This window comes from Bombus huntii, chromosome 10 (genome assembly GCF_024542735.1).
Source record: "Bombus huntii isolate Logan2020A chromosome 10, iyBomHunt1.1, whole genome shotgun sequence".
NCBI classification, from domain to species: domain Eukaryota; kingdom Metazoa; phylum Arthropoda; class Insecta; order Hymenoptera; family Apidae; genus Bombus; species Bombus huntii.
In genome coordinates, this window is record NC_066247.1 from 5,057,738 (window position 1) to 5,075,112 (window position 17,375).

The 17,375-nt window shown below is 34.2% G+C and overlaps 1 protein-coding gene and 1 long non-coding RNA gene across 3 annotated transcripts in view; one reads left to right on the forward strand and one right to left on the reverse strand.

Annotated features, from left to right (window-relative positions):
* The window catches only part of LOC126870082 (arginine kinase), a 28,875-nt gene that overhangs the window by 8,341 nt on the left and 3,159 nt on the right, over positions 1 to 17,375 (reverse strand). The window contains exons 1-2 of one of the 2 annotated variants that reach the window (XM_050627541.1): positions 3,516 to 3,951; positions 2,225 to 2,698 (exon numbers count right to left, since the gene is read on the reverse strand). The exons of the other annotated variant lie outside the window; for it this stretch is intronic. Coding sequence (XP_050483498.1) covers positions 2,225 to 2,265 — 41 coding nt within the window. The 5' untranslated portion in view covers positions 2,266 to 2,698; positions 3,516 to 3,951. Of the gene's footprint in view, positions 1 to 2,224; positions 2,699 to 3,515; positions 3,952 to 17,375 lie in introns of those variants that run through there. 2 annotated transcript variants of the gene reach the window in all.
* LOC126870143 (uncharacterized) lies at positions 15,553 to 17,134 on the forward strand. Its single transcript, XR_007691135.1, has 2 exons — positions 15,553 to 16,378; positions 16,477 to 17,134. It is a non-coding gene; the product is annotated as an uncharacterized LOC126870143 (long non-coding RNA).

Here is a 17,375-nt window from a genome sequence, read left to right on the forward strand (position 1 = left end):
AATTTAGAAATAATATTTTCGTTAGGGCGTAACTCAGTCAAAAAATTATTTTAAATATTACACAGGAACGTTATCAAAGAATTGTTTAAATTGAAGAATAAAAAATAAAATAAAAATTAAAAAGTGGTAAAAAGATGTTTTAAACGTTTTCCATCGAGCGCATTCTCCTTCTCATTGTAAATAGATGGAAAATTCGTTTTCACAAAATAATTAATGGAATCTATAATAAAATTTATTATTCTTTTAAATTGCTAAATATTTTATTATCATTCTGTTATTTTATAAATTAAAAAAGAATATTGTCACTAGAGCATAATTCGTAGAAAATAATACTTTAAATTCTAAACATTAGCAATTCCTAAAAAAATATTTTTACTGAATGAAACAGTATTCTACAAATTGCAATAAAATATTACCACAGAGCTCTTTAGTCATTTCTCGTAAATCGGAAAAAAGAGGGAGAATTAAAAATTGCAAAAAAAAAAAAGCCTTTGAAATATTTTCCAGCGAGCATATTTCATTCGGAAAGTGTAACAACGGTAACAAGGTAGGCGAAGTGAACATAGGCCGATATATCGTGCGAAATGCAAATAAAATTTTTCAGTCGACCTGTTTCTCGTCCACGCCCCTGCGTAAGGGCAGAGGGTTAACCCTTTTGTGTGAACCAACAGGGGTAGTCCCTACCCCACTATAAACGTCGGCTACACACTCGACCAAGCTCCTTTATAAGGAACTTAAGAGAACGTCCAAACAACACATTTAATTCTAAACTAATAGAATGAAATAAAAAAAGGTAGAAAAAAAAAAGTTCCCATTTAATATTTCTCTGAGAAACAACACAACGCTAATTAATAAAAATAAGTTTTTCTTATGATCCAGTATGATCCAGTAAATGAATAACTATACACTAATTATGGACATAGATAAATGGAAAAGCAGTTTCTAATTAATTTGACATTGGCGAATGAAACTGCTCCCTAACTCTTAGAGTCTAAGATAATAGACGCTAAAAGTTTCAGTCGAGAGGGATCTTTGACCTGTACATCAAACTTCGGAGGACATAAACTCTGTTGACGGTTCGATACTTAAAGTGTGGGAAACACGAAGGATAATGAAGTCCTGAGTAACTTGTAAGCAAGGTTTAACGATCGAGCGATGGGAACTTTGATGGTTTGCTGACGAATAACTTGAATTAAATCTGTTTTTTTTTTTTTTTCATAATACCGATACTACGAGTTTTATACGTAAAGCTTGTGTTTTTACACGACAAGTGATATTTTAGTCTTATATCTTGCACTCATATTTTTTGGAGATTTTTGTTTTTAAATAATTTTGAGTTTGTCTTATGTTATTATTAAATAGGGAGAATGTATTTTGTATTTATACTTGTTACCAATTTGTTTTTAGAGATTTTTCAAACCAGCCCTGGTTCCTTTTCATCTTGCTACTGAATAGACAGATTGTATTCTGTTTTACATATTCTTTTTAGTTTCTATCTCTGCCTCTACTTCGTGTATTCATACTACTGAATAGATGCAGTATGTTTTATTTTACCAATATTTGTAGAAGTCTTTTAAAAAGATCCTGGTTATCCTTTATAACGCTATTCAATAGATAGGGTGCATTTTACTTTGACGATTCTTTTTCAAATATTTGTGACCCATTCAGTACCAAATTTTTTTTTTAATAATCTGAGAAAAATTTGTTCTAAATAATTATTAAGAATAAAGTCGTATCTCTTTTATGTCTCTGTAAGACTTTGACAGAACGTATTAAAATACCATTCCTTGTGTTAATAAAATTAAAAAGAAACAATAGAAATATCTCTCCCCAATAAGATCACAATTTTCCTATACATAATAACTACACACTTCTAGATGACTCACTCGAGTCTTCGATGCATCAATTACGAATTCCATGAATGTCTGATCTGACGTCCTGCTACGTCACTAGGCGGGCACCGAGCCAAGTGACGTCACCGATGAACCCCTAAACCGACTCACACACATAATACAGCATTCTCCCAAAAAACCTAAAAACCCCAAATAATCTATCTTAAAATTTTTTATCCAACAACAATACATACGCAACGGACCAAAAAAAAATACTCATACAAATGTACACATAATCCATCATAATATACCTTTCTCACAAAAGATCAAACAAATCTTAAAAGTAATCGTTCTTACAAATTGCTCGCCGTAAATATTCAAGGAATACGTACTCGTCGTTCGACGTGGTATCCTTAGAGGTACATCCGCCCATGACGACGACGACGACGACAACGATGACGACGCCCCGGCAAGAGAGACAGCGAGCGAGAAACTGACAGAGAGCGGTGAACCTCGTGTGTTCACCTCTCGATAATCGAACTTCACCTCTTCACCACGTTTCTCCTTCCCCAACGTCCTGTAGGAGGATCTTCGAGACCGGAAGTTCACGGGGGGAACAAGAGAGGGTGTGGGTGGCGGCACACTTCCTCGACGAGGCAAGATGGACGGAAAACGAACGCGTGTTATACACGGGACACGCTATACTTGTGTATGTAGCGTGTACTTCGAAGCACTTCCGGTTGTCCTTGGCGTCGACGGGGGGTAGTCACCCCTGGCAGAGAGTCAAAGGTCCTGTGTCTTGCCGATCGTTGTCCCCTTTCACGGGATTATCCGTCGAAATATTCTTCTTCTCGCGAATAAACTTTCTAATGATGGTTTAAAAAAGCCGAGAAGTCGATTGTCAGTCTCTTCCCCTCTTTCTTTCCAATTTTTATTTTCGTTAACATCACCGGGCAATTTAGTTAGAGAATTATAAATCGCAACTAGTAGTAAATGATTCACTGGATACTGTTATATATTATGTAAATAATAATGTTGTATATATAATTATTTATATATAAATATTACTCTTTAAATGATAGGTTATTTTAATACTTCCGTCGATTTAGATTAGTGAACACATAAATTCTCTAACTGTTCTTGAACGGTGCAGTTCCGGTCACACTGGCTGACTAGCGTAGTACGGAAGGCGCTGACAGAATCGTACACCGGCTACGGTCGATTGGAAAATTGATTATTCGCGCTGGTACGCGATCCTCGATCGTAAAGAATTCGTATTAGAGTTAGAATCGGTCGTGGGAGATAAGGAACGTTTGAGAACCGGTAAGAAGGAAAAATCGACGAATGGGCGCCTGTTACTGGTAGCAATCGCGATCAATGCGTCTACACTCTATTATTATGTCTTTCCTGGTCGCGGGTGAAAATGAAAGCGGATTGCGTGTGTCCCGGGGAACCCTGACGGCCGTCAATCGATATCGAGTACGCAAACGTGAAGAAATTCTCGCGACTTCCGGTTGTAAAACTTCGCGATCCTTTTTAGGACGTATATCGTTCATATAAAGCGCCAAAAAATATTGCAGTATAAAAATGTAATAAATAGATGGTAAAATAATAATTTACTATTATGTAAGAAGATATTGAAAAGGATTAGCCAGTGCAATCGATGTATGGTCTCTTACTCACCGTCTCGAAAGAAGGAAAGAGAACGATCAGAGAGCGCGGTTCGGCGAGAAAAATCCTCGCAAAAAGAACGCCTTCTAAAAATTAGTCACAGTCGTTAGGAATGTGCGTATATGGTCGTTGTTCCTTCGAAGGTAGATAGTGTCTTTTTTATACGAGAGAAGTATCCTTTTCGCTGGTACTTTATCTCTCTGTTCGCGTGTCCTTCGAACGGTCTGTCTCCTGCGTTGTCCTGTGCGTACGTATTATATATGTGTGCGTTTTGTCGAGATGGTCGCGCGCTCGCGCTCTTCTATATAATATGTATATACACGTTAAGTGTGTGCGTTTTGTAACGTATCCAATTATCGTGTCGCGGAATAGAACGATAATACTTTGGGCGCGCGTCGAACTTGCGAAAAATTCTCGGCGTGTCGCGTGTGATGTGAACACTACAGTCTCTACGCTATCACTAAGCAGGAGGCATTTCTGCGTGCCGTGATCTCTCTCTGTCTCGCTCCCTCGCTATCTGTCTCGCTCACTACCTCCCTCTCCCTCACTAGCTATGTCCTTGTCTTTTCAGACTACTATTCTCTCTCTTTCTCTCTCCGCGACTCTCCGTCCCTTTCTTCCTTTCGTCCACACGAATCTCCGCTTGCCCTCTCTTTTTACTCCTGTCACTCTGTCATTACTTCGCTCCTTCTCTCCCCTTAAACGACTTTCCCCCTTTTCGCGAATTCACGCTCCTCCTCTCTCTCTTTTTCCCGCTTTTTCCCATCGGATCCACTTTTATTTTCCTCTTCTAAAGCCATCTCTGTTTTTTCCCGGTTCCACGGTGCTCCTCTGTCCCTTTTGTTCTCGCTCGCTGCATCTCTCGCTTCTCTTCGCTCGTGATCGTCTGTCCTTTTTGAACCTACCACTCGTGGCGCTAGTTGTCCTCGTCTCACTCGCTACGTATAGCGCTCTCTCTTGCACGCTACTCACTTCAGGGTGGGGCACACCGGCGTCCAGCACAGAAGGATACCCGGTCGATAGCACGCACCTACACCTACACCAGCCAGCAGCCTCCCGTGTTACGTATGCGTGGAAAATCACGCATACGCGTTTAACTCATTTGTACAGACGAGAAACTATACGCGTAGACATAGAATGTGTCAGAATGGTAGTTTTCGGCCCTGCTTAAAAACGTATGACGTTCAATGTAACACCGCAATGCGTTTTAAACTTAAGTATGTTGGTATTAATTCAGATGTATACAAACGTATTTGTAATATCTTCCTTTGTTCTTTCTTTGGAATCTAAGTTGAGTGTGTTAATTAAATCTTTTACTACTGTTAACTACTTTTAATACAAAGCAATTTTTCCAGGAGGGGTGTGATTAGTAATATGGAAATCGATGTTTAAAATTAGGTAGTTTGCAATATTCCTTCTGAAAGGGTAGTAGACATATCTCGGTTAACCCTTTTATAGGCAATGGGATTTATATACTTTTCCCACCAACTAAAGTCAAACGTGTAGGCAATATGAAAATGTATTCCCGTTATGAAAGTGTGTTGCCATAGAAAACTGAAACTCTACAAATAACCACAGAGAAATTAAGATCAAATTTTATTAAATATTTGTTTTATATTAAATCTTGATTTAATAAAATGTATCCAATATAGTCGATGGGAATCACACTGGCCTCTTATCCCCCTATTTGCAAAGCGCCATACAAAGCAAAAATGAATATAAAAATTTATAAAAATAAAAATTTATATTTTATAAAAATGAATATTATTGCTGTACTAAAATAAATCTGTATTCGCTTTAATATGCTCTGTATCAACATTTTTGTTTTTTGAGAAAAATTTAAGTTGTGTCCACGACAGAATTACATAAATGTGTCTACATAGACAATGAATCTAGTCGATAATGTCAATCCCATTGATTTTTCTTTTACGATTTCGAGACGCGTTTCCATGATGTCTATAGCAAGCGCTACTTTCTAAATTTTTCGCGGAGATCGGGAAACGACGGAGAACCGGTGTATCGAGAAATTCTGGATCGAGCTGAGCCAGTCGAATTCAGCGAAACTTCACCCGAGAACAAAAAAAGAGGAACGACACTCGGTCACGTTTACTCGACCAATTTGCTCTCTGCATATTAATCTTTCGTAACACTTCGATTTTCGCATGAGCACGACGTAATCGAAATTAAAGATTAACATATCGGAAAGTTACATTAATCCTAACAACTATCACCCTGACAAAATGACGAATTTCACATCTTTATCTTTAAAGCTATTAAAATCATGTTAAGTATTTGACAAAATTAATATTGTCCTTCAGCGAGCTAGAAATATTTGCCTATTTTTATCATACTACTTTAATTATAATACAGTTACAATAATCTATAATTCTTCTTTGTTATTTCTAAATTTATTAATATATTATCTCAAATGATTTCAAATATTCTCAATAAAAAGTGAAACTCAAATATACATCTACTATTTTATTAAAATAAATTGAAACATCAAAGTACAAAAATACAGTAGCGATCAAAGAATAATTTATAAAAAGCGATAGTACCGTTCTATACAGGCTCCTAAATGCATCATATAGAATAAACAGCGAAGAATCTCCTTGTATATTTTAAAGAGCAGACGAGACTCTATTCCCTGGAATTTAATATTCGTCTCTCGTTACATATATGAGACTCAAATTACTTTAGGCAAGTACATTATGAATGTGTGCACGTATCACGATGAACAGAGCGACGAAAACCGATAATACAGGGGAACCTAATAAATGGTTCGACGTTTACTCGGGCCAACTACTCAGAAGCTGATGGCAGATTATGAACGCGTGAAAAACTCATGCACGCGTATTATATCGTGTTTCGTGAAATTGCTTTCATGAAGTCATAAACGCCAAGGAAAGTATAACTCATTCAATTATTGACATAATTTTGGTATAAAGGCGTCTTCTAATTGTTATATATACAGGGTGCTTGGTAACTGGTGGTACAAGCGGAAAGGGGGTGATTCTACGCGAAAAAAGAAGTCGAAAATGTAGAATAAAAAATTTTCGTTCGAGGCTTTGTTTTCGAGAAAATCGACTTTGAATTTTCGCTCGGTACGCGTGCACTTTATCGCGTCTCGTTATAACCGATCTCACTGTAGATCGTTGTTTCGATGGAAAAATGAAAAAAAAAGAAAAAATTTTATTCTACATTTTCGACTTCTTTTTTCGCGTAGAATCAGCCCCCCCCCCCTTTCCGTTTATACCACCAGTTACCAACCACCCTGTATATTATATAAAGTCAATTTAAACTTACTGTATAAATCTAACAGTTCTTTCCAAATTTTCTACTAGACATATGTATTTTCTGCTAAATATATTTTCCAACATTCTCAAAAAAAAAAAAAAAAAAAAAAACTCTGAATTTCAAGGAACTTCTCTCTAAACTCATATCTATACTTTAATAGATCAGCAAAATTCTAGAATTTTATCTCGATCTACTTCCCACGATCTCTATACCTATTTCCAATTAAATAATAACTCTGAAACATATCTGAATCCCCTAACACACCATCGTTCCCATTGCAGAGGCTGTTTAATCATGATCGTAGCTGACTAACAGTGAATAAAATACCGCAACGAGGGGTCGTCCGCCAAGAGTGGAGAATTGAGTCAAGGTGCATCATCTCCCATTGCGTGCCATGTCTCTGTGCGAATACGCAATTTCACAGGGCGGAGAGGGATGCGGATTACCCGCTAGTAAGTGCATGATTATCCTACGAGAGGAACACGGCCTCGTGCAATAATGGAGGTGTGAACGATCGTAAGATGTCATTTTCTTCATTCACTTGTGTAATATTATGCATGCACTGGTACCTATACGTCACAAGTGCGCGCATACATTCTACGGTGACGAGCTTGTGAATGAAAGCGGGTTAAAAAGCGCATTCACTATGAACGTGTGTACTAAATATGTACCATGAGCTTCTCTAGCGCGTATCGTGGTTACGCTGTATTGTTCGCGATCCTTGTAATTCTGTAGAGTAAATTAGTTGGTTGTTCAAAGAGAGATCATTTTTGAAGACAAATAATGTCTTGTTTGTTAAAATTAATTATTTGGTAATGTCAATCGTTGGCTAATATAAATTATATTCTTCAATGTTTTATTGATATTATAGTTTTAGTATTAGCTATAAGTAGACTGCTGACTCTCTCCTTAGTTCGAGTTTGATTAATTCTTTAATGATCTTTTTATGATGTTTTTATTTGGTAGCGTCAATCGTAGGATAATATAAATTACGTTGTTCATAGCTTCATTGGTGTTAATTACATTTGCTTATAAGCAGACTGCGGACTTTCTCTTTACTCTGACTTTGATTAATTCTCTGATGAGTCTTTCACGATTCTAAGACAAACCTATTCTCAGAGTTTCACACCTGTCGCACGCACATTCCTGTCACGTGCTGTCAAATTTCTACATGTATTCTCGGAACTGATCCTTATTCGTACGTGACAATCGAGCTTAAACAGCCGTTTGATTACCGGTTGTCTGTTCTATTATTCTAACAACAGATAAATAATAATGGTGTTGAATATATTTGAAATATGAAACTGGATGATAACATAGAAAGTCGACACAGTCATACTAAATCATTTACAATGAGAATACCTTTGTCTATTTTTGGAAAATTTAGAGGAAACTGAATGTTACTTCAGAGGAGAAGCTTCATTAAGAAATCTTGAATTTCGTGCCTCTGAATTCCTACTTTTATGGAAAAATAGCTTGACACATTTAACGTAACGAACAAATGTATAATCCAATACAGGCAGCGATAAGAATCTGAAAATGTTTTCAAACTTTTTGAAAGCCTAGCGTAGTAAAAAAAGTTAGGCCTCGATCTAAAGGACCTAATTTGCGTAAAGTTTGGGTCGATACAGAAGAATATCAATTATGAATTTACAAATACATCCAAAGATGAGTCTTAACGTAACAAATTAATATAAATATAAAACACCTAAAACAGCACGAAAAAATGAATATAAAATTTTGTCTATTTTCTTCGTCTTTCCTCTTGAATACACCACAAAAAACATTTTACCTCAAACATGTTAAAAGTCTTCAATTAATTTTCAGTGCTTATATCTCTCAATACTGTAACATAGAAATTTCATCCCCTGAAACCTAGAACCACTGATGCAATTTAAAATACAAACTCGAATCAAACGCAATGAAAGCAAAGAGTAACGACTCGTCTTTTGGCTGCCCTTTCGAAGTTTTTTGCGCTAGCCTGAAAAGCCTGGACGAAGATGAAAGAACGACGAAGGGTGCGAACAGAAGCGCAACATGCAGCCCAGAGTAAACGTGGATACTTTGTTTTCATTGTTTCGACTTGTTGGCCGACTTGCGGCCACTTGTATCCTCGCCCTAGGCCCTGTGTAATTTTATCTTCTCTTTCTTTTTTTTTTTTTTTTTTTTTTTTTTTTTTTTGTTTCTCCATCGAGGAACCCGTGATCACCTCAACGGATCTTTTTGATTAATTTACTGTCAAGAGCATCAATTAAACATCGAGCAACCCTTCTGTGCCGGTCACTGAATGTTTTCTGTTCTTTTGAGGCATTTCAAGGCAAATCGGGCAACAGGAGAATTATTGGGGATAAGATGCGTATGAATAGAAAATTTAATTAACGTGAAGATAAGATGCGTAGACTTTGATATTTGAGCTGAGTTTTGAGCTAAAGTTTTGATCTGATTGAAATTGTTTTATACTTAAATTGAGTAACGAATTGTGTGAAAAATACACATATTTTTATTAGTGGATTCATTATCTTTTAAGTGCTTGAGTAATCGAGGTACTTAGTTAAATTGCTTAAAAATTTGTTTAATGTAAAAGAATTTATCGGGAACTGAACGAATTTACCTGGAAGTGTTATAAAAGGGATATTATGGGAAACGGCTTAAAAATATAAAAAGGTCTTATAGAAAGTATAAGATGATAGAACTAATAATAAAAATTTCTCTACGTATCTCAAATTTTAGAAATACCATTATCTGTCATTCGATAATTTTTAAAAACGATCGTCAATTTCTTGGTAAAAGGGATATTATGGAAAACGGCTTAAAAATATAAAAAGGTCTTGTAGAAAGTATAAGATGATAGAACTAATAATAAAAATTTCTCTGAGTATCTCAAATTTTAGAAATACCATTATCTGTCATTCGATAATTTTTAAAAACGATCGTCAATTTGTTGGTTACATAATGGTGCTCACAGAGAAATTTCGAGATATTCTATCAGGCGTAACGCGATACAATTCGAGGCTATTTGCGGGGTACAAATGAATCAAAAAGGACAACGATACGAAATGCGATTACGATTTGTATCGAGTTTCGAGAACGTCTCATCGTCTTAACCGATAAAACAATCGTAACACACTGTATTTCGTTATCTTGTTATAATAATCAGATAAGACGGACTTCGCAACACATGATTTCATTATTCGTTTTCCTCTCTCCACGTTAGAAAATTATAACCGAACGTGATAACGATCGACGGCCTTCGTGAGATAATAGAGTCTTTGGTATTTTTCCTCTGATTGATCCTACTTTTTTGAAAAACCAAGTTCAGCAAAATTATTGTCATGATTCTGAAACTTATATTAAATATTTCTCTTTGATAATGATTCAATAATTTATTTACGTAAATTTGTAAATTTGATGAAAAATTGATGCAAATTTTTGCAGTTAAAGGAAGTATCTTTCTGTTACTTAAGAAATAAATTAAAAATTCTAAAAGAATATTTTACGACTGTAAGTACAAAGGAATACGAAAAGTATACAACTTGCGAATTTACTATCTTGTATAAGTAAGGAAGATAACATTCAAAGATCGATATCTTGTAATCGATAACATTGATAAAAACATATTGTTGTAAGAATATCTGATAGGAAATTAATTTCTCGTAATCATGATCGTTGTATAGAAATTTATTCGAAAAATTGCCAGATTATAGAAGAGCTAATTAAATGGTCCGCTTAATATTTACAGTGGAATTATACTTTTATGTAACCTACTACTCTTTCAGAAAATTTCATTCAGCCACTCTTTTCATTAAAGGTTTCAATTATTCTCAAAGAAGTATAATTAAATTTTAATACGAGGAATTTTATTAAAAGTAAGGGACTACGTACGTACACACAAAATCTACTCGATTCCATCTAACTGAGTATCATTTGATCTTGTACACATGTAATCACTAATTATGTAGTTTTTGTCACTAATGACTTTATAATATACAGGGTGGTTGGTAACTGGTGGTACAAGCGGAAAGGGGGTGATTCTACGCGAAAAAAGAAGTCGAAAATATAGAATAACAATTTTTCGTTCGAGGCTTTGTTTTCGAGAAAATCGACTTTGAATTTTCGCTCGGTACGCGTGCACTTTATCGCGTCTCGTTATAACCGATCTCACTGTAGATCGTTGTTTCCATGGAAAAATGAAAAAAAAGAAAAAATTTTATTCTACATTTTCGACTTCTTTTTTCGCGTAGAATCACCCCCCACTCCCCTTTCCCTTTGTACCACCAGTTACCAACCACCCTGTATAAAGGACCACCTTAAAATAAATCAAATAAATAAAGGAGTAAAATTGGATGTTTAAATCGATACTGAAGAGAGGAAAAAAGAAGATTGTGCAACGTGAATCATGAAAATTATGCGCGGTAAACATGACGATACTCGAGAACGTCGCTGCAACATCCTGTTACGTCATTGTCGCATTATTTCTGCCTTGAATCCGTTCAGAATATAAATTCTACCCAAGTGAATCCAGACGATCGGGATCTATGGGATGGTCGAATTGCAAAATCGCGACCGACCTTCCATAGGTGCCAAACAAAAGTAAAACAAACGTAATTCTACGAAACTGAGCTTGTTAACATCTTCAACTCAAAGATGGAAGAATCTTCTAGTGGTAGACGCTCGTAAATGGCATGTATCACGTTGAATATCGAATCTTGGAAATTACATAAATCGGATATTTCAAATAAGCGTTATGTTAATTTATCGATGATATTTAAAAATGAATCACTCGAAATGAAAAAGCGTATTTATAAATCATAGGTTACAAGCTTTAAGATTATTTATAAGTATATAAAAGAATTTTTAATTCGAACGTTTTGAATATCATATTCTTTTATGCAATTTAGCTGATTTACAATTATTGAGCGATTTGTACGTCTCTAGATGTCGTTTCATAAATTGCTAATTACAAAAATCATGAGAAGTAACGTTAACATTTTTCAATTAGTATAAACTGGAATGTATTAGTTTACAACTTGTAACGCTTTAAATATACCGTTTGAACGAGAATTAATAAGATTTAACAATGTAAGAACTAAGAGTTACGTAATATAAAATAAATTCCATTTAGTATGGATCCTATGAAAATTTTGGAAATAAGTTCGTGCGTGTGTATGTGTGTTAAAGACTCATATGTAACAAATACAAATATCAATTGGATAAATATTATATTTTAGAGGTGAGGAAGTTGAGAACCACTGTTAGCCTATACAGACAGTTAACGCCACTTTCTCCAGGCCCCGGTTAATACGCTTTGTTGATTTACGAACTAGGAGAATTCCATGTGAGTGGAATGATACCGTTTCACTGTTCGTATTCTACTCAATTTGCGAAACCTCGAAGCAAATAAGTCAGTCAAGATGACGATGAATTTAAACGATTATTTTGAGCAATTAAACTTGCAGAAATAATGGCGCGGAATTATAAGAGCAAGGAGCATCACGATCAAGATTTGTTTGCACGTCTCGTTTTGTTATCAATTGACAAATTCCCATGTTTATAGCGAGACACGCGATGCCAATATGCGTATGACTGATTTTTATTTTCTGCGACTTTAAATAATCTCGAGAATTATTCGAATAAATGAAAAAAATAATTGTCCTCAAATAAACGTAATTAATAATCTGGAGGAAATTATTTGCAAATTGCTCGATGCCTGTTATTTGTCCTAATTGACATATATGCTATATGCGTCGATGCAATGTTGTTTGGGCTTGTTTTGTTGTAATTATTATTATTAGTTGCTTGAAATATATAGACTAGATTTTTATTGTACGAAAGTAACACAATGAATTATCTTTATCTTTTGCTACTAGAATGTTGAGAGATAACCTAAAAATTAATTAAATTTTAATGTTACAAATGAGAAACCGTTAGCAGGTATTCGGAAATATTAATTTTCTGATTTATAAAATCAGTTTGGAGTATAAATAAATAATTTCTTTAACGTTTTTTTTATTTTATATGTTTATAATAACAATATTTGTTTTCCCCTTGTTAAGTATACAGGGCATAAATAATTTTTTAATTTTTTATAAGAAGCGCCATAGTTCATTTTCTAATAAATATTTTTTTAATATTTACTATTCTACGTTTGTTGTAAATTAAGCAAACTTTACTTCAAACAAGTCAGATGAAGTTATACTGAACGTATTTAATAAGAATAAATAATACAAAAAACCCGATGAAAAATTCATAAGGTGTTAGAAATAATCAGCTTACGTTTTCCTTCCTTCGGTTAACTACAAATGATTGTGAATGAAAATAGAAATAATTATTCCGTGAAAAGTGAATCGACGCGGTTTCCAGAAGCGTTCATCGTCACGGTATAAAGTCTGACAATGAGTAATTGCACACTAGAGATGAGTATTGTGCGACAGACTTGTAGCAGAAAGTAAATATCAAGTCCATTTAAAAGGAACACGGTTTTATAAATAATATCATCGTCAAACGAGTTACGACACGGTTTTACTACGATCAAATATTTGTCCAAGATATTTTATCTGCAAATATCGCGCGATTTCAATTATCTGCCATTTGAATTTTTTCAATGACGCTACGCCATATAACTTTTCACTTAGTTCATGTTCAATCGACTTAGAACGATGAACTGATATACACGGTTAATTATAAAATAAAGAAAAAGATTTGCAGAAATTATTCAAATTAGTGTCAAATAATTTAAAAAGATTAAAACTACTTTGGGAAATTGTTATACAAAATGCAAAGATGGGGTTCAATGATATACATAAACTAATTACGAATATATAGTTGACATGTGAAAAATTAAATGTCTGCGATATTTCTCAAAAATGTTCTTCTCTACTTGTCCTTAAAAATAAAATATTCAAAAAGTTGTAAAAATATTAAAACTACTAAAATCACCTCGTTCTAAAAAATTCTAACTTCCATTGTAACTGTACGAACTGTGGAATCTTAGGCACTTTTTAAGTGTCTAATTTCTATGCAAGCATGGAGAGCAGTTCAAGTAAAACGAGAGAACCGAGTAAGAAGATATATATGATTATAAGTGGCTAGAAAATGGATGGACAAGTCATACATACAATTAGCCGGATGCCGGTCGTTCTGGTCGACTGCGTTAATTCTGGTATGGAATCGCGTAGAATTCTGCGAATTCGTCGAATATTTATCACTCTTATGATAATTGGCTTCGTATCCGCAATATTATTACGTATCTCAGATTTTAGATGCACAAAATTGTACACCATTAGTTAATTTAAGCTTAGTTCAATTTTAGAAGTATTTTATATAAAATAATGATGTAGAAATTTATATTTCCAATTCATAATTTTCTTTCTATGATATTTTTATATAATTTCTTTTATAAATTATATATTTTTAAGATAATCATTGAAAAATGTACGATATTTTATGGTATTCAGTTCTTCGACTGGAATGCATGTCAATATCATCAAAATGGCGACTTAAGCGCCACCCTCGCAAATTTCTACCGGCTCGTTTCTGTGATTAGACAGTGTCCGGTTTCATGTTATATGAAGATAAATTGCCTACGACGTGTATCATGTGAGAACGAGAACAGTACGTGCAGTAAGTTAATTATTAAGATGCAATTCAGGTTCTTCAATCGCAGTGTTCAAAAATGTCGTAATTAAAAATATTTGTTTAAATAAAAAAATATCAATAAATGTTTTTTTATATACATATCTCGTCTCTTTTCTATTTAATCATCTTTACCGATGTATTGATCGTAATTATTCCACCCGCATCGATTAGTGTCGCAATCTGTCGGCAACAGCTCGAAGCTACTTCCCCGCAAAGTCAGCGCGCGGTAATTCAAACTACGTTAATCAATAATCTTAAAAATTTACGAATGTAAAAATATATTTTTACCAGATTTTACACATACATATCTATTTAGAAATATCTTTTTATATCTGCATAATATAACAAAATATTTAAAACCATACATTTATGTAAAAAAAAGTAGATTTAAATTAGTTATTTTTAAAATGTAAGATACTTATTTCCCTTGAAAGATTTCATTAATGTAATAAACTTAAAATTTCAACGTGAATCAGGCTCTATTATTCGGTTGGCAACTAAGTGATTGCGGATTTTGTCAGTGCCACCTAATGACAAAATCCACAATCACTTAGTTACCAAGCCAATAGTTCCAACACTGATGCGGACATTTGATATGTCAAGTACTCGCGCGAACTAAATATCTAAAAGGAGACGACGAGCAAACCATTCGCTGGTCACAACAAGAGTTAGCCAATTTGTATTTTTAAACTCCATGTAACTTCATCGCTGGCCTCAATTATTAGACTCGAGATTTTAACTTCTATAGGCACGCTCATTGTCACTTCAACAGCAATTGCGCTTTAACTCTACGAGTTTTAGTCTGAATCAATCTCAACCATGTTATTATTCATAGTTACAAAGCAAACAAATTTGTAAAATAGGAAATTATCCTAACCTAAAAGTAATTAAAAAATACGAAATATTTCATCGTGATAAAGTATTACAAAATAAAAAATTACCTAAACTTATGTTTACGAGAACTTCCATTTAAAATTATATTTTATATTATAAAAAAACTATTTGAAATTATACCTTGTATTCGAAAAGAATTATGCCAAATGCAAGCGTTAGATAACGTTCGCGTAAATCTTTCTTTATTGACGCTATCTGAAGGAAGAAAACGTACGTACTTACATTTCTCTATAAGCCGAGTGTCGAGTGTCGCTTCTTTCCGCGAATCTTTCTAATCATTAATTCCAACGTAAGTTCCAGATAGTTCTAGGCGACTTGCACGTGCGTGCACGGCTAATGTCAAGGAGAAACTGAAATCTAAAGAGCCTACATGAATTATTAGGACGCGCTATAGTCAGCGATGCAAGAACCTTCGAGATCATAATTACAACGTGTCTTTAGAGCAATGCACATCAATTTCTGTACAACAGACACAGCGAAATATTTACCCCGACCAAGGTTAATCGATAATACCACATATGTATTTTTATTTCCGTGTGATAAAAATCTTCTACTTTTAATAATTGTGAATTACGATTAATTTTTCATTTATTTATCAAAGGTCTATTTTCAATTAAAATAAAAATTCAAGTATTAGAAATATATTATTGAGAGAAAGGAAATGGTCTAAATAAAATAAGAAAATGGATAAAGAAGAAGAAGAAGAAGGCACAGCTCTTTATAATGAGATAGAAAGTAAAATGATTTAGTAGAATGATTTAAAATATGAATATACAATGCTGGAACGTGAAGATCGACTAGAGGAGATCCGGAAGCGTCTCCTCGAGAGTTCAAAGACCTTTTGAACAGAAATAATTGCACTCTAAATGAGCGTCGGAAAGCAGTCCAAGACACGTTTATTGTGATTAATAGTGGACACTGGTTAAGCACTATACTGTATTTAGTGGTCATGTGAACAGAGTGGTTTACTGAAGTCAATATGTAGAACGTCGAAGAAACTTACTATAATGATATAATAATAGTAAAATAATATTCTTCGAAATGGGAAAGTATATAGAAAATCATTATATCTATTATAGTTGAAGGAAACATAGTTAATTTTATCAAATCAACGTCACTCGATTAAATCTAAATTTATCTTCAACAGTTTCATTGATATTCTCTTATGCAAGTATAATAAGTCGTAAAAGGTTTCCTTTATCCGATTATACGAGGCAAAGCGTGATTTTCATTCACCGTGAAATGGTCGAGTAAAAGAGTTAAATATCACAAGAGCGCCACATGAGAAAGGAAGATAACGCAAATCGATATCGGCAGTCGCTGCCGTAGAGTTGATCGTAATCAACTGTGTCTATACGATGTTAATAGCATCGTCATTCGTCCAAACAAACCGCATCTGGTGTTAAAGAAACGAGGAACATGTTACTCGATATCTAGAATTAAACTCAGCTTCGTGTCACTGAATTGAACAAAAGATGAAACAATTTAAAAGATCTGAATTTCTATCATTCATAACGTAATAAGAAAAGAATATTGGAAGATGAAGTTCTAGATCCTTTACCGTTATACAGTTGGCACCTATGAAACGTTTCTGCAAAGTTGAATTTGGCGGACCAATCATATCCATCAAATAAAACAATAGTATGAAAACTAATTAGTTATTGAAGAAGAATATTAATTATGTAGAATCATTGTAATTAAAAGAAACTATGTGCGCTTACTGTTCTACATAAATGTCTGAAAAAAACAACATTTCATACATATGTATATACCAATCTAATAAGAGAGAAAATTAAAAGAGTTCATTGTAATATGTACTTAAATTTACATTCACACATGCAAAAACTGCTAGCATTAAGTAATTATTACAGTAATTATGCTAATCGCGTTAATTATAGCATCTTCGGAGTTATTTAAAAACTCAACACGCGATCGAGCAAGAGATACAGGGTTGTACTTGTGTGTCGCGAAGAATCGATCAAAGAGAAACATCGCCGGCAGACAGGCGTGCATTCCGGTTCTGTAATTGTGTGTACACGTTCGTAT